The sequence below is a fragment of the Gopherus flavomarginatus genome, chromosome 2, assembly GCF_025201925.1.
Source record: "Gopherus flavomarginatus isolate rGopFla2 chromosome 2, rGopFla2.mat.asm, whole genome shotgun sequence".
In the NCBI taxonomy this organism is placed as follows: Eukaryota; Metazoa; Chordata; order Testudines; family Testudinidae; genus Gopherus; species Gopherus flavomarginatus.
Genome location: NC_066618.1, coordinates 206,011,121 through 206,034,377, shown reverse-complemented (window position 1 = coordinate 206,034,377; position 23,257 = coordinate 206,011,121). Strand labels below are relative to the sequence as shown.

At 40.3% G+C, this 23,257-nt stretch overlaps 1 protein-coding gene across 4 annotated transcripts in view; it reads left to right on the top strand.

Annotated features, from left to right (window-relative positions):
- Window positions 1-17,723, top strand: part of LDLRAD4 (low density lipoprotein receptor class A domain containing 4) — a 437,695-nt gene extending 419,972 nt beyond the window's left edge. For all 4 annotated transcript variants that reach the window (XM_050938853.1, XM_050938856.1, XM_050938855.1 and 1 more), the window contains 3 exons: window positions 1,764-1,918; window positions 15,243-15,296; window positions 16,393-17,723. In XM_050938853.1, the coding sequence (XP_050794810.1) occupies window positions 1,764-1,918; window positions 15,243-15,296; window positions 16,393-16,935 (752 nt within the window). In that variant the 3' untranslated portion in view covers window positions 16,936-17,723. The remainder of the gene's footprint in view (window positions 1-1,763; window positions 1,919-15,242; window positions 15,297-16,392) is intronic.
- The last annotated feature ends 5,534 nt before the right edge of the window (window positions 17,724-23,257 follow it).

Sequence of the window (23,257 nt, the reverse complement as noted above, 5' to 3'; positions counted from 1 at the left end):
GTTGGTAACCTGCAATTGTGACCTAAGGCAAAGTGACCTTATCCTAAAACACACAAGTAATTTCTGTGTTCCATGCTTTTAGATGTTTTAGCTATCAGTACAATGACCTGAGAAAAAACTGACAAACTGATTGTTGTATATGGTGTTCTTAGCAGGAGTAATGGGAGGTTATAAAAGACTGAAGAATGAAAGTGTGTGTAGGAGTTGATTGTGTTATTAATGAATGGTCTATACTTAACTGAAAAGCAAAAATAAATTAAAAATGTAATTGCATTGTTAAAGAAACTTTTAATCTTGGAATAATTTCAGTTACACCTACTGTGATTGGCAGTGAAATTAAGTTGCTAGACTTTTGTTTGTATGCTCTTGTTCATTGATAACTTCTGACAAGTAACAAAACCCTGTAGCACAGGCAGATATAGCAGGTATTACTACTGCTAGCACTGATAACCTTGTAGTGTGCTTGCCTCTTTGCATTTTCTGAAGGTTTGTGATGGTTTTGTTTGGAAGAGATTTTAGAAGCTAAAAAGCTTGGTTTGCTTTCATTTGCAATACAGGACATTTTGAAGAATACATATCGCAATCTTCCTTTCACTCAACTTTTAAAAATCACCCTGGAAAAGAAAGATATAAAAGGAAAAAAGTCCTTCTTTTTTCCCCAGTGCATTTAAATTTCTGCTTTTTTAACTTTATTAGCTTCTTTTTTATCTGGCTAAGATTTTTAAAATCGAGATCCTAAATTTAGGCTCTAAATCCTTATTTAGGCATCTAATTAGGTGGTGTCATTTTTCAGAAGTGCCCTTTTCTCCTTTTACCTGCATGGCAGCCAAAGATGTCCTCCCATAGATTAGACATTCTCTTTGAAGACTGGAGCATCCCTTGTGAGTGATGCACGGTTTCCATAGAAATGTAAGCAAATGCATAACTCCTAAGGGCAAATTCTTCCCTTAGTCACACCCATGCTGCTCCAGTAAAGTCAGTGGGGTTGCATGGGTGTAAGTGGGGGAACTTTTTGCCTCTAAATAACAAGTTTTTGGTGGTACGAGCTAGTCTTTTGCCAGAATGGCAGACTTTGTAATGTTTATGTTGTAAATAACATCATTTCCTCAATCCTGCCTGTGCTGGCTTTCATTTTTAACCATGTTGGACTTTGCATTAGTTTGGGGTACCAGAACTCAGTAACTCAAGATGAAATCCTACTGAAGACCAGGCAGTTTGTAGTTTTTATCTGAGTTCGCAGATCGAGTTAAAGACTGGGCTTTCCCCATAGACTTTAACTCTTTCAATTATGTTCTATCAGCTTCAAATTGTTAGCATGACTGAGATACTGGAAACAAAGTCTTGATTCTTCTCTCTGCAGTATCTGCTCTGCTGCTGCTGGAGATCCCAGGATTGTCCTCACACTGTAAGGTGTTAACAAAATAGCTTTTCCCACTGGGATCATTATATTTTCCAAAGGACTGCGTCTTCTTCGGGAAGAATTACCTTTGTGGAGGCTGCACTGAGAGTGCATCATGAAGTCTCTGAACCTTTGATTTGCAGCTACCCAATGGCCTAAACTCTGTTAGTGCTTAAATGTGATTTCTGCATTTTGGTTGGGGTGCAGAGTTCTTGACAAAACTGATATTTTAATCCATTTTAAAATGGCCATCAATAAATAGCTTGAGACAGTTGTTGAGAAACTGAATGTTTGTAGAGTATTGTTGCAGAAAACGAATGTTCTGTGTCCAGGCTGATGGTTTTTCTCCCTTTCATTGTTTCAGCTGAACTGGAGTTTGTTCAGATAATCATTATAATTGTGGTGATAACTGTTATGGTGATAGTGATCATCTGCTTGTTGAACCATTACAAACTCTCAACACGCTCTTTCATCAACCGACAGAGCCAAAACAGGAGGCAGGAAGAAACTTTGCAGCCGGTAAGTCCAACCTCCTTCATCCCATCCTCCTCCTCATTCATGCTAGTCTCTTTCAGAGCCTAAAAATACATGAATTTCTGATTATAGGCAGCCACATGAAAAACTTCTGGCATCAGTTTTATTATTCTCTGTTAGTGAGTTAGTTTTTTGCCATTGTGTGTATTAATGAAAAAAAATCAGTGCCCAATTTTAGAGTTTCACTGCACAGCTGTTTTAGGCACTGCTGTGTTTTAAATAGCAGCTTTTTCATGCTTCATATTTGTCTGGTGGTGTCAGAATGTGAAAGCCCTGATTACTGCTTCTACCGAAATTTTTTAGTAAATTTTCACCTTACGGAAGGTGTTGCAGTGATGACCTGGGAAGATTTGTCGTTTCCTGTTTATCCTTAGAATAGATACAGCAGAGGCAGCAGTAGCCTTAGCTCCTTACAAGCTACTGGGGGGAATGTGAAAAGCCTGACATTTTTCTCTCAGGTAATTCCCTTCCACTCCCACGCTTGTCTCTGCCATCTGGAGGGTGGAAAGGCATCAAACAAATGTCTTAAATCAGGAAAATGATATATCCCCCAACTGAGGAGAATCCTGACATTGATGGGGCCCAGTAACTGAGTAATTGCCTTTTTGTGGTTCCTCTGGACTCTTGTTCAGTTTAATGTCATTTTCATGTTGCAGTACATGCAGCTGTGGCATCGAGGGTCCTGAGATGTTGCAGGCAGGCAGCCCCTACTAATGCCCCTCATGTTTCCAGTGCCCATTAAAGGCAATGGCAAAACTCACATTGACTTCAATGGGGCTAGAATTTTATGCCAGGAATTTGACACTTAGACCCAAGGTCCTGCGTGTAACCCCATGTCTCTCTTCTGTTTTCTAGAGCACCTCTAGTGGTGAAAGGAGAGCTTGCTACCTGTGCCCATTGAGCTCTTACTCTTTGAGCTCAGGTTGGCAGTAAGAATGTTTATGATGATAGTTTTTGTGATAAAGACAGCATACCCCCTCAGGAACTGGGTTGAAAACACAACCTTATTTCACATGCCATCGAGCATCCAATGTCCATCAGATGATGATGACTTTCAACCACTACTGCATTGGGCTGGTTTCAAACAAGTGACTAGAGGTGTATCCCCTTTCCAACCGACTGAGCCACCCAAGAACTTGCTTCTTTTTACATCTGTTTGTAACATGGTTATACAGTTGATCCAAAGGGGAAAAAATTGCATTAAGTCCCAGTTTTATGTTTTTGAGTGACGTTAGTATTGATGGAAATGATGAATGAATTACACTGGTTAGGGTTAGACACATTGATAGCATTCTCACTCCCCACCAGTACCAGCCCCTGCTGCTCTGGTGATGGACCTCTTCTGAGCGGAGAGAGACACTGTCTCAACTTGTGGAGTGATTTTGTATTTGTAGGTGAATGGGGACTAAGCCTGACACTATCAAACGGGTGACCTAAGTCAGCATTGATCCACTGTTCCACCTGGTCCTCTCACTCATGGTGTCATTTTAAAACAATGTAGTAAGGCCCTAGTAAATGCTTCTTGGGTAGGACAAATTGCATTCTTTGTTTTTTTGCACATGTTTTTGGTTCAGTGGGCTATTTTATATCCTATAGCATAGGCCAACAGATGCTATAAGCATCTCAAAATATATTCCCTGCCAACACACACATTATGATGTTAGTGTCATGAGAAGACAACAGTCCTGAAATATGGTAAACTTATAGTCCCTGGAGTTCTTCTTTACAGACCACCTACATTCTGTTGGTATCTGGGGGATCTATTTGTTCTTGCATCTAAGAGAAGGAGGAGAGAAACTGTCTTATTGAGAGTACATGCTGTAGACATGTTCCCTCTCAGAAGGTACCCCCGGGATATTGTATTCTAATTGGCTTAAAACAAAATCAGAGCTCCTAAAACTTTTCTCCCACATACCTCTTATTGTCTGGAGAAATCATTTAGACTAATTTGAGGATTTTTCTTAAATGGACACCGTGAACTTTATTAAACTTTTTCAGACAGAAGTGTGATTGTTTACCTACAGTTGCTACATGGGCTGAAATAACTAGAGGAGGTTAAGAAATATTTTTTCTCTCCCCCCCCTTTTTTTAATGCCTAGTGCTGTCAAATGTGTACAATAGTCCATTTCAAGATTTCCCTTTTATAGTCAATATCCCCTGTTTTTTGATGGGCTTTGGTCATAGGAACTATGGAGAGAAAAACATCTTTTTTTAAATAAGAAAATGTAATTTGACACTGGGAAGAGAGGAGCAGGTATCATGCCTGAAACAATTTTTAACTCATTTTTAAAATAATAACTACATTTCTGGTTGATGATACCTTTTTAAATAATGACAATCCCAGGCTAGTGGCTGGGAAGAGTCAAGAAAGTTTCTGGGATGGGGTTGCCATCGTTGTTGTTCATTTGGGTTTCTGTTCAGCCAAGAACTGTACTTCAAATGATTTTGCTATTTTTGTAGGGCACAACAGGTGACGCTCCTGGGATAGTCCCTAACTAAAGCCTGATCCAAAGCTCACAGAGTCAACAGAAACACTCCCTTTGATTTCATTGGGCTTTGGATCAGTTCGAGGTTTGATCCTGCAAACACTTGGGGTATGTCTACATTGCAATTGTGCTAAGCCAGATCTCGGCCCCAAAGTCCAAGGACCCCACGGTGGTGGAGGGTCTGAGTCAAGCTGGGACCCAGGTTTTAAACCCTGTTGCTTTGCAGTGTAGACACAGCCCTACCGGCTTCATGCTGTAGGAATCCTCCAAAAGTATCCCACAATCCCATGGGCCGACTTCCTTTGTTCTCTGGACAGTTAAGTTTTCCACACTGCACCACAAACAAAGGGCTAGAGCAGCCATATTTTGGAAGGGCACTAGGAAATCTGGGATATGGGTGGTTGGACACAGGTCAACATAATGCAGTGTAAATGCTGGCGCCCCAGGTTGGGATCCAGAGTTTCAGTTCCTGACCTGGGGTTACAAATGAATGTAGATGCTCAAACACTAGGTTAGCAAACCCAGGGTCTGCTAACTTGAGTTCTACTAACCCTGAGCTTACATTGCAGTGTAGACGTATCCTTAGGCACATGTCTATAAAACTGGAAAGAATTTGCAATAGAAACAGTTATGTTAAAAACAATAAGCAATGTTCACAGTCCAGGAAGTGAAGGATTGTGCCAGTTCATTAAACCAGAAAATGCACTATTGTGTAAACCAGCACTGAAAATAAGTAGTCTGTTTTAGTTGTCTAAACTGAGTGAAATGCCCAAGATAAACAAACAGCTTCAATGATAAAAAGTAACAGAAGTCACGGATTTTTTTTTTTAAATTCTGTATATAGGTTTTCAACCTGTAAGTGTCTCTTTAAGTATTTTGCAGGTCTTGTTCTCTTTTAATTGATGATGATAACTGGGTTCTCTGTCATGGGAGCAATGATTAAGGTGCGCAGACTGAGAATGGATTTAGAATACTTACTGACTGCTAAGTGCTAAAGAAGGTGCACATCACTCTGGTTCAGCCCTTTGCTGTTTCTGAGCAGCGGTAACTAAAAAGAGTGGCAGTTCAGTATTTGCATAGAAGAATTATTTTTAAAAATAAAATTATGCAGTTGATCATTTCTCTGTTTCAATGAACTTCGTCCAATTTCTGCTGTTGTTTCCTTACATCCAGGCAGTCCTATTAACTTCATTGAGGTTGCACAGATGTAAGTGCGGGCAGAATCTTAGCCTCTTTTGTTTTAATTTGAATTCTATACACTGGACAGCTCTGACGGTATTTTCATATGAGTTCATATTTGCATAAGTCTTAGATTTGCTCCGTTTATCACAACCAGTCCTGGTGCTGCTAATGTCTGAACTGTAGCTAGATCACACAGGTTTCTGACACCACAAAGACTAGAAACCCAGCTCCTCATGTTTTTTATTCAGGTCTTTCCAAAAAAACCCCCGATTTAAATTAATAGATTAAAACCCTTCCTTCTCTTATTGCCAGCCTCAAGTGTTTAAAAATCATGAGATTCGCTTAAGTCATTGGATCTTTTTAAAAAAAAACATTTTGGGTTATTTTATTTTGAAGTCTTTACAGAGAGAATGCACTTGATTCACATTTTCAAGGTTTTCTTTGCAAACTTGAGGGCCAGAAACTTACTTATTTTTTTAATTGGAATTCTCAGACAATCTCTTGATTCATGAAGTTGGGCATTAAAAATAACACCAAATATCACAAAATACAATAAGATCACAAGAGTTGTCAAAACTGACAGCCCAGCTTTTCAAAGGACAAAAAGGGACTAATCCTGGAAAGTCACTGGCTCTTTAAAAGAAAAAAAATGCTGATAACTGTCTCAGTGTTCAGGTTGAAATGCGCTGTCCAGTGTACCCATCAATTCTCTGCTTTTCTTTTCTTTTGTCTTACTCTTCTCCAGGTTTTCCTCTACTCTCCTTAATGTTTAAATTGTCTTGTTTAATGTGCTGAAAACATCACGTGTGTCAAAATCAGACCCACAGATACATGATTTTTCCATAGCAGTTTTGCTTCAGGCAGATGTTTAAGGTTCTGCTACATAACCAGTCCTGCTATCTGCTAAAAACACTGTTCTTCAGTGTAGATGGAACCTAACCATGACTTCAGATCATAATGGAAATAACTCAAACTTTCATATGATTTTAAGGACAGAGTTAGGTCTCACTATGCTGCAGGGTTATACTGTGTTAAGGGACAGCTATGCTGTAAATGGGCTCCCTGACATGGCTGGATTTGTATTGTACAGGTGACCTAAAATGGCAAGGTAGTACTTAATTGTACAGACATTATGATTAACAAAATATTAAATGTTTCCCCCTGCTAGTCAACCAATAGTGGGATAAGCAGTGCTTGGATACAAAATCAAAGGTGAGTGGGAAGGCAAATGTTATATAATATGTACCATCCTGTGCGAAGGAAATTAGTGCTCACGCAGCCAGGAGCAGGCCCAATGCTGTTTGCTAGCAGAGTGCCATCAGCCAGCTTCATACTCTGTAACATCTCATGTGCTGCTGACTGCTTCTATCAGCAGTACCGGGGTTCTAAGAACACAGCTGTACAGTGGCCTTTTAGGGGTACACCAGCCTATGGTGAAGCCAGTGTCTTTTTGGATCTAAATTATGGAACAGAGAGTTGTGGATCAATGTCCTGTGAGAATTGAAATTTCAGCCTTCTTGGTAAATCAAAATGATTCCATGAGAATGTAACCAGAGACACTGGCTCAGGGTGGCAACCCTGCTCTCCTATCTGCAAGGCCAGGAACTAAATATAAATGTTCCCCTCTGGTGGTAAACCCATAGTGGAATAAGCAGCATTGTCAGTGGGGACATGGGAAGAAAGCTGATTTTGAAAACGACATTTGAGAGGACATTTTGCAAACTTCTGACATTCCAGTGTTGATTTCTCTCTCTCTCTCTCTCTCTGCACCACTGATCTAAAATGGACGTTGAAAGAGTTCTGAACACTTTCACTGCCCCAGGCCCACTCCTGGCAGCAAAAAATCCCCTGCAGAATGCAAAGCACTGGTGAATGATTGGCCCCAGCATCCCTGCTTCCAATGTCTGTGGGAGGCAGAGCTGTTAAAGCCAGTCAGCTTTCATTAGTATGTATATTGATAATGCCTATCTGGTACTCTGAGATACTGTTCCAGGAAAGCAATTGTGAAAGTACTGTGCTCTTCCTGAATTTAGCTGGAACAGCCAATTCAGGAGAAAAGCAACAAACAGCAGTCCTGGCCTGCGTGGAACGATGACGACAACAACAAAAGAAACTGTTCAATAATATGAAAACTCCAGGGATTAGCTTGGTGATGTCAAACTTTAGTTTTGAATGATCCCTTTTAAATTGTATTTCCTTTTCTTATTGCATTAGCATTACTAGGTCTATCCGCTGCTGGCAGCCCAGCATTACCTATTTTTTCTTCCATTATTTTAACTTCAGAAATAAAAGAAACCCAGTGGGAATAAGTTCCCAGATAACAGCCACAAGAAATAAGTAAGTGCCAACGGTATAACTTTATCACCAGAGCATAGCAATGTAGTTCACCCTCTTTGCCCTCTTCATTAACTCTTGTGTGCAGCGTTGGCCTTGCAGTTGGCAGTATCCCAAAGTTGTCAGGAGGGGATTGAACTTGTATCGCCTTTGCTCTCTGATTGCTGCTGGTGTGCCGGGGGATTTTCTCATCTCTGCTTCTCCTCAAGGTATACTCCAAGAAGGGACACTGATTTGAATTGGGCTGAGTTGCCTTTCTCCCTCATCCGTAAGGTGGGAGGAATTGGGTCTTGTATGCCACCTTCTCCGGTCCCACTGTCGGAAAGAGGGCTCTAGCCCGTGAGTTGCTAAGCAGAGGTGGCCAGTTAGGAGAAATTGCTTGGTGATTTTGTGATACAAGTAAACATAAAGCCACAACATTTTGTTTAAAAAGTTGCTCGTTTATTGGAGTGTTCTGGCCATTATTGTTTGAAGCCTAGCTAATAAAGGCACAGCATCTCCTTTAATGGGGGCAAAATAGTCCAGGGACAAGCAGCAAGGAACTCTGGGATTCTAATCTGCCACTGATTCAATGAGGGGCCTTGAGGAGGTCATTTCTTATTCTGCAGATGCAAAGTGAGGATAATATTCACTCACCTTAAGGGACGAGTTGAAGGTTAGCTAATGCTTCTACAGTAATGTACAGTGAAGTCCAAGGATGTAAAAGCTTTAAGTGTATTCATAGTCATTATTTCTGCTAGCTGTAGCTAGTCAGAAGACAAGTATAAATGCAGTTCTTTCCCTGATTAATTCGCAGCTTACCATCCCATTGTAATTGCACAGCCTCGTGCAGAACACCATCACTGTGCTTGCACTCAGGATTTCTAAGGGAGAGAGAAATCTTGCTGTAATGTTTGCTTGTTCTATTGGGGCATACAACAGTTTTGCTTTGCTTATGTTCTAAGGGGGAAGTGTTGGCGATCATTAAGAAATATGACAGTCTGTGCCTCCAAAGAAGAAATAGATTGTGGAGAGAGCTAGTGTGTGTTGTCTGATCCTAAAAACAGAAGATTGAGGCTCGAACACTAACCTCTTACTGCCACCTAGGGTCAAAATTAAAAACTACGTGCAGAAAAATGTCATCTGCAGAAAGTGTGGCTGCACAGTTGGGGGCCTAGAAACCCAATAGGTGCACAGTTTGGGTGGGAGTAATCTTAGGCCATCTCTAAACTGCACTTCCGTTGTTAAAACTTTTGTCACTCAAGGGTGTGAAAAACATCCCCCCGAATGACAGAAGTTTTAATGACGAAAAGTGCTGGTTTGGACAGCGCTTCAGTGGCAGGAGATGCTATCCCGGCACCGAAGCTACTGCCACTCATTGGGGTGGTTTTATTTTGTCTCCGGGAGAGCTCTCTCCTGGTGTCAAAGAGCGACCACACAGCGCACCATACAATGGCTCAGCTGCAGCAGCACAACCACGCTGTTGTAAGGTGCACAGTGTAGATGGGCTTAGTTTCAGAAAGAAAGGAGAGTGCTTTGACTTAGCAGCAGTCACTATTGTCTGTGTGTCTGATATGCCTGTCTACTGTAAGCATGCAAACAGAACATTTTCAACGTATATTCTACTGGGAACATTGCCTTGGACTTTGGAGTAGTGGTGGGGTTTCCAGCCTTAGACCTTTTTGCTTGGGTTCCTTCTCCTAATTTAAACTCTCATTTCTCTCTCCCACACTCTTTGCTAGTGAAGGCAAGTCCATCCCAGTGCCCTCATGTCATGTACATGGAAGGGAACAGCCTTAATGTTGGTTATACCTGATGGAACAAACTTTCACTAGCATCCAAGGGTAGTGACGATAAGCCATGAGAAAGTACAGTACTGAACTGAGATCAGGGTTCTCATTCTGGTTGTCTGCCAGACTTGCTGCGTAATATTGTAAACACTCGTAGTGCATGACAAAAAGAGAGTATCACAGACAGATCAGCCCTGAAATTTAAATGGGGGGGGGTGGAATAGGGGGATAATCTATTTAAATGATATCGAAGCAAACCTAGAGTAAATATAGAATTTCTGTAGTCCATGTGATAAATGGCAAACAAACTAACAAAAACCCCACCAATAAAACAGAAACAAAAATCATTCAGAAGTTCCCAAAGCGACAGAGGATTTGATGCAATTGGTTGAGAATGTCGATCAGTTGAAAGGGAGCTTCTCTTCAGTCTCACTAGAAATATTCCTTTTTGGAATGTGGAGCCAGTCAGATGTTTTTGCCTCATTGTACTTTCTGCATTTTTAATAATCATTATTTTGTGCTTCTAATTTACCTTGGTTTAATTTAAAAATATTGAAGCTATTGCACCTCTTCCAACAAATTCCTTCCCTTCCCCTCCCCCCCAATTTGTTGATGTGTTGAATGTAAACTGAGAAAGCTGGGTGATTTTGGAGGCATCAGGAAACAAAATATGTAAAAATGGCCTTGAAAAGTCTCCTGCCTGATAAATCTCTTTGTGAAATACAAAACAAGGAAATTATTGTATGAAGCATATCCAATATCACAAACTCTAAACCTTGACTATTATCTTTACTTTTAGGCCTTTTAGCGTGAATACAATAAGCTTTATCAACTGCCATTATTATTTCAAGACCTAAATCTAAAGCTTTTCTCCATAAATTATTACCAAAAGCAGGAATATACCCATGAGAACACCTAGCTGGAACACTAAGGTTTTTACTTCTAATATTTTTTAATTATTAGTTTATCATGAAGAGACATATCCTCTTCCATCCCAAAACCTAATGCTGTTTGAAAAGAATCAAATGTAGGGCTCAGTATATGACATTGTTCCATCTAATTATAGATATTGGAGCCCAGTTCGGCAATGCCCATCATCTACCATACTAGGGAGAAAACTTAAGGGAGCCAGATCACCATACGCTCCCAGCTTTGCCTTGGTAGCATCATCGTTAATGCAGAAACCACATCTTTTAAAAACATCATTGAACAGCATCCCTTCAGTTAGAATATTCAAAACCCCACAACGTCCTACGTGTCACAAATGCCATAGCCCAGCCTAGCAACACATGGTAAAAGAACTGAGCCAGGAGGCAGTCCCTCTGGAGGCAAACTTCCCACCCCTGGCCAGGAACATGGAGCTTGGTCTTGGCTAGTGGAGTGGCAGGAGCTGGTGCCAGGGCTGAGAGGTACTGGCAGCTTTATTTAAGTATAAAAATCACAACTCTTTTTATTTAAAAAAAATAACTTGTGAATTTTTTGGTAAGGGAAAGTAGTTATTGTTGTGTTTATACCTGTGATCAGCTGATGAATGAAAATAAGTTAAGAACCATAGATGGGTTGTTGTTTTTTTTTTTTTAGTATTAAATTACTATATGTCAGTGTATTCATTGATAGAGAAATAGCGAGAGAGAGACTACAATACAATACTATAAAATCTGGATCTTATTTTAATTGGTGCAACTTCAGATTCCAGGAAAGGAGATAAGGGAGTTCTCTGGCTGGCAGCCAGTAGCTGAGTGAAAACTTGCCTGTACTCTTCATCTGCTGGCTGTCACGTGGAATCCACAAGTATGGGGGCAAGGAGAGTATAAGGAAAAACTTCTTTAACATGGTCCCTTTGATAAGTGAAATAATTTCAAGGATAGCAAAGTGGCTGAAAAGATCTAACTTGGTGTCAGATACCTGTGCAGCCAGAACTCTCTTTGACCAAATACATACCTCCTTTCATAATGGAGATAAGATTTTCTTTTTAGAGTGAGGAAAAAATCCCAAACAACTTTTATGGCATCTCAGTCTCTGATGCAGCAAAGCATGTAAGTATATTAAGTGCTACATTTTAAACTAAAATTTTTAATTAATGTAGGAAATCCGCATCCAACCCCTCACACCCCACTGTAAGAGCAAGAACCTAACAAACTGAAATATACTTAATAAGAGGGATGAGAAGCATTTAGTGCTTCATATTAAATACAAAAGATTTTTGTTTGCAAAACTTTACAATATCCATCTAATATATAAAATCTAATAAAATAAAATTATAAATAAGATTGTACACATGCATTTATTTCTCTCTTGTCTTTTACCTCCCCTCCCTCATTCTCGTTTCTATGTTTTTCACTTTTTTCTATTCTCTTCCGCTTTTCCCATTTTGGCACCTTCTCTCCTTTTTTGCATTTTATTTGTTCAGTGTTGTGAAATTTGTTTCTAATTGTTCTTGTGGGGCAGAATATTTCTTTCTGCTTCTTCAGGAGGTTCCGTGGCCTGCTTTGTGCAGGAGGTCAGACTAGATGATCATATTGGTCCCTTCTGACCCTAAAGTCTATGAGTCTAGGTTCTTACACATGGAATAGCTGCGTATTGCAGTGGAAATTTACTAACATCCTACTCACTTTCTCCCTGAATCCCCTTCCATGTGATTAATCTTATGCCTTATCTACATGGGAGAGTCGTATCAGTATAATTATATTGGTATAGGTAAATTGCTACAAGTTATACTAGTATAATTCCCTGCACTGCATGGACACTCTTATTCTGGAGAAGAGTGGACTTTTCCAATTTGGCTTAAAATGCTTGCAAAACGATATATGCTAAACTGGAAAAAGCCACTCTTATTCTACAATAAGAATGTCCATCCAAGGAGTTAAATCACTATAGTTATACCACTGTAAATTCATACCTTACCTTATACTGATATAACTTCTCATGTAGATAAGCCCTGGATGTCGAAGGAACTTGAGTCAGTGCTGTGTGCAAGCCCAGGAGACTATCCTTGTCTTACCCCTTCCTCCCTGACACAGTTGCCCCTCACTATTCAAACTGTGTGTGCCAGTGCTTTCTTTCTTTCTTGTAGGGTGTGAGGTTATTGATATAAACTGGGACCATATAGAACATGGGTTGCAACCAAGGTCCTGTAGTGGCACCAAATCCTATGTAAAGGGGGTCATATAAAGTGTCTAAGACCAAGTTATGAGTTACTGGTTATGATTATGCTGTCTGTATGTCTGTATCATTTTGTAGTTGAAGTTATGAATATTGGCTGTATACTGTCTATATTTCAAACTTGTGCTGTGTTACTGGGAAAGATCCCAGACAAGTTGGTGTTAGCTCTGCTTAGCCTGCTTGATGGCCCATTAAGGACCATCAGCTACACAATTGACCCATTGAGAGGAGGCAGATATGCCTTGTGACTCAGCAAAGTATGCAGGGACTTGCCCATGTGACTCCAAACTCCATTTTGCTATAATTTTCCACAGTAAGAACTGAGGCCATGGCTACACTCACACTTTACAGCGCTGCAACTTTCGCGCTCAGGGGTGTGAAAAAACACCCCCCTGAGCGCTGCAAGATACAGCGCTGTAAAGCGTCAGTGTAATCAGGGCGGCAGCGCTGGGAGCCGGGCTCCCAGCGCTACACGCTACACCCGTAAGGGATGTGGTTTACGTGCAGCGCTGGGAGAGCTCTCTCCCAGCGCTGCCGCTCTGACTACACTCACACTTCAAAGCGCTGCCTCATCTCCATTTGGTCTGCAATCCTGCTTCTGACCTCTGGAGGGACTTTGCTACAAACTGAAGCTCTGCACAAAGGACTGAATGACCCATCCCAGCTGGGGATGTATTCCAGAGACTTGATTTAAACCTGCAGTTTACTCCACCACTGCTACAAGCCTGAACTAAGAACTTTGCCATCACTGTATGTAATTGATTCCATTTAACCAATTATAGCTCTCATCTCTATCTTTTTCCTTTTATGAATAAACTTTTAGATTTTAGATTCTAAAGGATTGGCAACAGCGTGATTTGTGGGTAAGATCTAATGTGTATATTGACCTGGGGCTTGGTCCTTTGGGATCGAGAGAACCTTTTTCTTTTACTGGGGTGTTGGTTTTCATAACCATTCATCCCCAGGACGGGTGGCACTGGTGGTGATACTGGGAGACTGGAGTGTCTAAGGAAATTGCATGTGTGACTTGTGGTTAGCCAGTGGGGTGAAACCAAAGTCCTTTTTGTCTGGCTGGTTTGGTTTGCCTTAGAGGTGAAAAACCCCAGCCTGGGGCTGTGACTGCCCGGTTTGAGCAATTGGTCCTGAATTGGCAGTCTCAGTTGGGTCCCGCCAGAACCGCATCATCACATAGGGATTAGGAAAGCAGGTACACATTTCTCACATTGGAAAAGGCTAAAAATGAGCAATGGGAAACTGAGGCAGAATAGCTGCTGCAAAGTGAGTAAACATGCCATAAGGTACCAGGGAATGGGACTGAAGAAGAGAGTATGTAAATGAATGAGCTCCCAGGCTTTCTACGTAGAGGAGGATGGAGGGGCTTGGTGAAAAAGCGGGAAGGTGAAATTTACAATAAACCCAAAAGGGATAAATGGCTTTTTCCTTTTACTGGCATTTCTTATATTTGTATAATGACAGAACTTGACTTAGTTCCAGGAAAGTTATCATGACTGAGATGCTTCAGCAAAGCCAATTACTTCTTAGAAATAACATTTTTATTTTGCCACATTTCGATTGAATATCTGTGCTTTACAGCTTCTCTTGTCCCTTTCGGATTTATCTTAAAGCTGTATTCCTTTCAGCTGTGATATTTTCAAGTAAAATAAATCCATCAAGGTAGTTATTGCTGCGCTGAAAAGAAAAATGTAATGAAATAACAATATACCTTAAGCACTTTTCCCTTATTGACATTTTCTTATTTTTTGTTCATGCTGTCATTCTGCCTTTAATGTTCTAAAGTGTCAAAAATGTGTTAGTGGCATACAAAAGAAAATCCTTAACAGGAAGATAGTTGGGGAAAGGGATTGAGAAATGGAAATTGGTGGGTGAAACTTTGCTTACCCTGAATGATCATAATTGTACACTGGGTTGGCCAAAGAGATCCTGGGTTCAGAATATTATTTCACGTGTATGTGGCATGAGAGAGAGACTAACCAATGAGATCATGAACGTTAGATTCTGTTGGGGACCATTTGAGTCTTGTGCAGTAGTAGCCCATACTATTACAAGAAAGGTAAGGAAAGTCATGTGAAATTCAAGGAAAACAGGTGAATGTGCAAGCTTGTACTAAATGAAAAAAAGCAAATTTTAAAGATGGTTTAACTTGAATGTCGCACTTATGTTTGCTTTCTGTGTTTTTGGCTGAGTTCTGAGTTCAGTTTTCAGTGGTAGAAGAAGTGATAGGTTACTTTTTAATAATGCTTCTTTTGATGAATGTTACCAACTTGTGCAAGCTGATAGTTCTGAAAAGTTCTCTTCCATTGAAATTAACATTATGCAAGAAGTTAATATTCTTTTCTGTTTTCTTTCTCCTGCTAGGAAGGGTGCTTGTGGCCTTCAGACAGCTCAGTGTCACAACAAGGTGCTTCAGAGGTAATGCTTAATTTCTTGGTAACTTTCAATGATTTGCTTTACTGCTTCTAACATATATTTCCCCTCCCTCAAAAACCATTGTTTGGTTGGCTTGCCTACGAGTTGGTTAATTATGTCTTTTTAATATAGATCAAAAGTGTAAAACAATAATTTAATAACTTTAGGCCTGTGTGAATCATTGTCTTTAAATTGTAAGTTCACACAAAATCTGTATGAAATCAGTAGGATTCTGCACTGGAGTAAGGGATTGGGGCCCTGGCTAAGCGTTGAGTAGAAGGAAACAGATGACATATTTTCTCATGGTGGAATGTATTTTTTTCAATTCGGTTAAAAAGACCCTCTGGATTCCCCTACAAAGCAAGATTTTAATCTGTTTAGGAAGAAAGGCTTTCATTGCCAAAAATCAATGGTGGGATATTTTCTGAGGTTCACAACTAATTTATTTCAGGGGTGGAAACAGAAATAAATTTTCTGGAATGTTTTATGTTTAAAGAACTAGAACCTTCCCCCCCCCACCCGCCCCCCCAAACATTTTTATCACTTGACAAAGAAGTAGGGGATGAAAACCCTTTAGGGAACACTCCTTATTTTTAAAGGCATTCACAAATTACTTCTTCTGGATTTTTATCCCGCCTCCAGCTCACACCACCACTGATGGGCAAGTGTCTCCACACTGCAATCATAGGGTGTGATTGCAGCTTGTGTAGACATCCCTGAGCTAGCTTTGGTTTAGCTATCTCAGAGAACAGAATAGTGAAGCTGCAACAGGATGAGCTTCAGCACAGGTTAGCCACACAAGTAATTATCATGGGCTCCGGGCAGGCTTGTATAGCCTGTGCTGAAGCAAGTGTTGCTGAAGCTTCATTGCTCTGGTGCCCAAACTAGCTAGATTAAAGCTATCTTGTGTATGTCTCCATGAACGGTGTTTGACTGTATGTGCATCTGACTTGTTTAATCTGTGTCTGAGCTCGCTTGTTAGCTCCCTGAGGCAGGGACCATTTTCTCTTTGTCGGCTCTTGATAAATAATTAATACTCGTGATGTTTTGCTGGGTGATGCTTGGAAGTGGATTCACAGCTCCCTCTTCCCTTTTTCAGATCATGTATGCCCCAAGGTCCAGGGACAGGTTTACCACTCCATCATTCATGCAGAGGGACCGTTTCAGTCGCTTCCAGCCAACCTACCCTTACATGCAGCACGAGATTGACCTTCCTCCGACCATCTCCCTCTCTGATGGAGAAGAGCCACCACCGTACCAAGGGCCATGCACGCTGCAGCTCCGGGACCCAGAACAGCAGATGGAACTCAATCGAGAGTCTGTCAGGGCACCACCCAACAGAACCATTTTTGACAGTGACTTGATAGACATTTCAGTGTACAATGGGGGCCCATGCCCACCAAGCAGCAATTCGGGCATAAGTGCAACCAACTATAGCAGTAATGGAAGGATGGAAGGGCCACCCCCAACTTACAGTGAGGTCATGGGTAATTACCCAGGCTCCTCTTTTTTCCATCACCAGCACAGCAATGCACCTCCTTCATCACAGAGGGGGAGCAGACATCAGTTTCAGCAGAACAATTCAGAGAGCACAATAGTCTCTATTAAAGGCAAAGACAGGAAACCAGGAAACCTTGTCTAAGTTACTTTCCCAGGTGCACTTGAACTGAAGACAAGAGAATCAAACAGGAATGTGGAGGAAAATCCCCACATTCCTGGGCACAATGTTGTTAAGTTACACGTGGTACAACTTAGTAAAACCAAACGTGCAAACCAGTTCTTTGTTTCTGATTCCTTTCAGGGGAGTTGCATGCAAAGTGGATTGAGATAATACAAACTTCCATTCAGTTTGGCCATGAGCAGTGTTTTGGGGGAAAATATATTTTTTTTTAAAATAAACTATTTGGATTATTTAATTCTAAAAGGAAACTTAGCACAGAAATTAGGCTTGTACAGCCTGTTTTATATTAACTGAATGGCAGAAAGAAGAAAGTTTTGCTAGGTAAATGGGAGAAGAATCGGCCAGTTTGCTTTTTTCTCCCAAGGCGTGGAATTTTTTTTATATGAATCAAAATTCCTGTTTTGTGTGCCAAGGTGTAAAGTTGAGAAATTAGATGAATGCAAGGAGTTAATTTGTGTTGTGAAAAATGTGTTTTAAAAAGTTGCACTATCTTAATGTTTTAAAAAATATATATATGAGGGAACTGTTTTACGTGAAGTTCTTCTATATGTTGTCTTTTCAAAAACCTGTGGAATAATGATTAGACCCCAGGAGTAATCTGGAGGAGTTTGCCCCACCTGGTATTTATCACTGAAAGGGAATTGTTGAATTTAGCCTAACATGTATTGACTTACATAAATCAGGAAATACAGGGACACTTAACGTGTTGTTATCTTTGCAGTAATTTGCATTAAAATAACAGTGCATCAGTGAAGTGTCTTGGAGACTCTTGGATGGAAGTAAGCAAACATGAAATTCCAGCATTTCATATCACTTAGGTTGTTTTAGCTATTACATGGTTTAGGCCATTTGTTTCATTAAAAGCAAAACATACTAATTTATATTAATTACTAACAAAGCACTGTCATTTTTTCCCCTTTTCACAATGCAGTATCGTTAATACTTAAGATTTAAGAGTTTTTGTCTTCAGTGTAGCCTGAAATATATTTAGTCACATATCCTGACGTTATGCAATAAATTGTTTAAAAATGCAAGGTGGTTCTGTCCCCCCCATCCCCTCCCCCCCCCAGAATGCAGCTAAAATATATGACTCTTTCTTGTGCATTTTACTGTCCAGTTTCTATTTAAATTCTCTACTGAGATCCATCCTGTTTAAGCAAGTGGACCTCAGTAACCATATCCCCTCCTGTGCAGTTTCTGCAACACATTTGATACTTTTTACAGTGCTAGTGATATTGGCAATAGTTTCAGCAGCATTTGAAAGCCATTGGAAGTGACTTGGGAGCCCTGGTTAATCTCGCTGTAAGCAATTGGCCTTTATCCTGAAACCCTGTACTCATGCACGTAATCCCATTGAGCCCAATGGGACTAGGCACATGGGTAAAGATTACGTGTGTGTGTGTGTGGGGGGGGGAAATCTGGCCCTATTTTTGTAATAGTGGTCTTAAAGTAATTGGAAGATGTGTCTGCCTGTCGAATGCTGCCTAGGGTTTTGCTTTCTTTCCATGGTTAGCTTCTCTGCCGAAGTTAATGTAAGAATTGGAAGGCAATTGAAGAATGGTAGTAGTGACTTCAAGAGCACACAGAAAAAGCACAATATGCACTTAAAATGCATTTTGGAAATGGACTTTAAAAGAAAAAAAGAATCTTTAGAGTCTTAGTTTTAATATTCCTAATATATATGTGTAGTAGAGTTTTCACTGTAAGGTCTCACTTTTTCTACAGTCTTAAGCCTAGTGCTTTGTTAACAGCAGCAACCAACGAGTGCATCAAATGCACTTCAGAAAAGTACTGTACTGTACAGCACATGTTCCGATTGCTGGAGGTTGGATTTCTGTGTGACTTCTACATACTACAGGGCTTGATTGAAACATTGATTACTGAAGTGAATCTTTGATCTATGCAGAGTTTTAATGCCAAAACAGCATGTATGTATGCATGTGTGTGTTCATTTTATGGATCTCTGTATAGATAACTTCCTTAGTGAGGTGACTTTTTACTATTCTAGCTTGATGAATATTGGAATAACTCTATTCTGAACAGACAGCCCCATTTATAACTGATCAGAATCTGCTTGTTTCTTGATCGGAATTGTCCCTGGTAATGCAAAGTGAACCCCTTTTATTTATGTAGCTATATTTGAAGGGAGAAGTAGGAGACTGGATTTAGCAGTTTCCCTTACTAATGCCTCCAGCACAGATGTTTATGGGATGACTGACTAGCTGTCTGTCGATTATAGCTCTTGCCTTTTATAGTTTCTGGGAGTGTTACATCTTGGAATTAGGATTTTACAGATGACCTGCAGGCTTAGTTCAGAGGCAGTATCAACAATTTAAGTCACTTCAGTGACTTTGTTGCTATTACAGGTGAGCAGAAGTGAGTTGTTGCCTAGATCAGGATTATTCAGCCCTGAGACATCTAGGTCAGAGAACAAAAGGAAATCAATTGTCATTCAGTCAGGGAACCACTGGGCCAGGAGAAGGGCAGGTGAGCAGTCTTTGGCATTGGACCAGTTTGAATACAAGCTTTCCCTCTGCTCTGCAGATCTCATTAAAGCCACATCTATTGACTTCAAAGCCACCTCTTGGGAATGTATCTTCTTTGAGGATAACCCTTTACCATCTTTCCACGCTAGTGTCCCAGTGTGTTTGTGTAACTCCTGTTAACATTGATGGATGCGATGCATGCACATACAGAAGAAAACACCTATCAAAATGGTCTGTTTGGTTTCCTTGAACTAGGGTTACAAACACTGCAGAGGAAGTAACATATTATCTCAGCTCTGCAAAAAGAGATTTTTAGACTTCATTCTGATTATATCTTAATGAATGTTAGTAATCTCTGATGTGGATTCTGTCAACAATATTACAAAGGAGTGCTCTTTCTTTCTTTCTTCTCATAAAGAACAGAGAACATGCTAGCACTGTTAGAACTGAACTCCAAAAGAGAAAATAAGAAATGATATCAAACAAGAAGTCACTGTCAGTCTGTTCAGGCTCAAAAATGGGCATTCTCTCAAGGGAGGTAAATTCTATGCAGCAATTATGGAGGAGTCTGCAAAAAAGACTCAGGACCATATTCTACAATGTCCTAGCCACCCAAATGTAATCTTTAAACTATTAAATTGATTCAACAGATTATCAAATGGGTAAAACTCCACATACATGGTACATTTTTGTGTATGTGTCCATGTATGTATAGTATATGTAAAATAAACACAAATATACCACATACGTAGAGGCTTTTATCTAGGTTTTTATCCTCTTACTGCCTTACTTGCCCTCTGCCCAATAACCTATCTTTCTCAAGATTTACTGAAACACACCACATTTCTGAGGAACCTCAAACAGCTATTACTTTTAAAAAATTTAATCTGTCAGAAATAGATATTCCCTCCTCTTCTCTCCACCTCAAACGTAGAATTCCTCCACAAAATGACCTTGTTCTAAGGCCCAGGCTGGACAAGTTTCAGCTGTTGAACTGGTGTCAGCTTTTCTAGTCTAATGTCTAATCTTCAGTGTGTGTTGCCTGGTGGTCTCACAGGAATAGGAAAGGGAGCTTTATGCTATCAGGAAGTGGGGATTACAAACTTCTCAGAGGGATACATATCACTGACTTCTAGCCCTGGAATTACAGAAAAATCTCTCAAGCCTATTTTTAGAGGCTGGCCTGGCTCCTTCTGAGCATGGCGCAGTTGGACTCCTGGTATGTGAGGCATCTGACTTTAAGGTATGAATGAGAGATGAAAAATAGTCCCAGTAAAAATTTTAAAAGCTCTCTCAAGTATTCTTAAGATAGCATTTCTGTGAGGTGTATGGCATATAGAGAATACATTATACTGTGATGTGATAGGAAAGTTTGGTCATCATTAGTTTGGGATGATTTCCGTATGCCCCACTCATGGCTTTGTCACTCATGAGCAATGCATCTAACCCAAACTCATGCTGATAACATTTTAACCACACTGTTGTTCATTCTCTGTATGTGAGAAAACACGCACATGTTCTATACATGCTGTCATGATCAACAGAATAACTGCCTTTATTTTTGTTTCTGCAACCATGGAATTAATTGGAACCGTGCAATTAATTGCATTTATTTTGCACCTTTGACCTCATTTTCATTCTGCTCACTAATCCATCCCAGTTGGAGCTACTTCTGATGTTCCAAATCGCAATACTACTAGCTTCAAATGAAAAAGAGCCTGCCACTAATTTTTTTCCTATAATTGTGGCTTGGGTGAAAACGGGGATTGATATTACATTGCTGCAAGAATAGCACAATTCACTAGGAAAAAAGCTTTAGCCCAGTGAATAACTCAAAGTGCAGGCATTCTACTGTTCTGTAGGAAGCATTCATTTCTAGCCCTGACAGAGAGTGTATCATTGAACCTTAAAACTGACACCTTCATTTGTAAGACATATTTGAAGGTTTTAAAAATGTTTTATAACTAACATTTCTCTGACTCTAAGGCCTGCACACTCATGGTAACTAAGGCAACCAGGCTTTACAGGCAAGGGATACAAAAAAATAGTACCAATCAAAACACACACACTCTAAAATTGTTCTTAAAAAGCTTGTAAGCAGGAGGAATAAACAAAACACCTGCTGGTGTGTTTGAAAGGATTAATTGGGATTTGGGTGTTTGGGGTTTTCCCAGAAACTCTTGTAGCTGGACTCATGCCATACGTGACCATTGTTTGTGTTTGCCCACACAGACATGTACACCTTCTCTCTATCTGTTCTAGTCATCCAGATATTCATTATTATTCTATAACCAACTTCCAGGGATCCTGCGTGGGTTTATTTTCTGTCATAAGCCAATTTAAAATGTCCCTTTCATGCCATAGGAAACTATTTTGAATCCTGCTTTGTTACATGCCTGGGCAGTGGCAGGTAACCACTCAAAGTTGAAAGTGTGAGGAGCACCCGCTCTCTTCCCTCGCCCTTTGAATAATGTACCGTACCCTGCTTCAACCAGTTGCCCAGGTTCCCAACTCTGACATGGGGCACTGATGCATCTTCCATCCAACTGCTCTCCTCATTAGGATGCATTTGAAAGGAGTCCTCATATATTGGAGACTGCTCTGAGGAAGACTGCTTGTACTGAGGTCCTGCAGTGAAACAGATTTTTAAAACTACAAAAGCACGTTGTCTCTAATAAACCTAGGTGGTACTAACAAGGGACCCACATTTGAGAGTTGGCGCAGATGAAGCTTTGCTTTAGGTTACTTTTGTTTTCTGTTTCATTTAAGGGCTGTTACAAGAATCTTGTGAAATATTGTTGGTCTTTCCTGTTCTGTACATGCCTCGAAACTAAGCCCAAATGTGTCACTTTTGTTTTAACCTCTTCCCCCCTCCCCCCAAGGAGGTACTGTCATAGAATTGTTTAACATCTATAGAGGCCCTTATAGCAGCATTTCACGTGTAAAAAAACCTTGTGGGGATTTGTCTGAGTTACATCGTTTCAGCTGAACTGTCAGAGTTTCGTTTTAATTTCTCTTTACTTGCTACGTTTCCTTTTTAAATTACAATTTGCACATCTCATTAGGGGTCCCACTTTAAAATCCAGACCAAGGCCCACCTACGAATGTTGGCTCAGGCCTGGTCTGCACTTAGCAGTTTTGCTGGCATAGCCGTGTTGCTCTGGAAATGATCCCCACCTCTTTGACTAACATAGGTATGTCAGCAAAAGCCCTAATGTAAATGCAGTTAAACAAATGGCACAAAAGTCCTTTTGCTAGTCTAGTGTACGCCATTCGGGGAACTGGTAAAAGATCTTTTGCTGATATAACTGCATCTCCACCACCAGGGATTTGCCAGAATATAGGTATAGTTATACCTGCACACCCTTCCCTGTGTGGCAAGGCTCAGTATAGATGAAGTGCTTTGTCAAACAGTAAATAGCACCAATGCAAAATTTAGAAGCCTATTCATGCTTTGTAAATCAGCCACAAATACTTTGCTTTAATACATTTAAAGGCCACTAACACCTCTTTTGCAGTCATTCACTCTACATTTCTCTGCTCTCAAAGCAAAGCAGGGAAGGTTGAGCTTGGTTTGTACTGAAAATGTCAAAAACTCTCCTTCTGGCTGTACTTCTGCCTTGGCGTACTCTGTGTTACATCATTAGAATAAATACAAGCAAAGCTAGCATTGCTTTAATGCTAAAATATTTTACCTTTTTATGTTTAAAACAGAGAGAAACAAACAAAAATACTCCCTCCCCCCTCCCCCAAGAAACCCCACCTTGTATGTGATTTACTGCCAGAGATGACTGTGG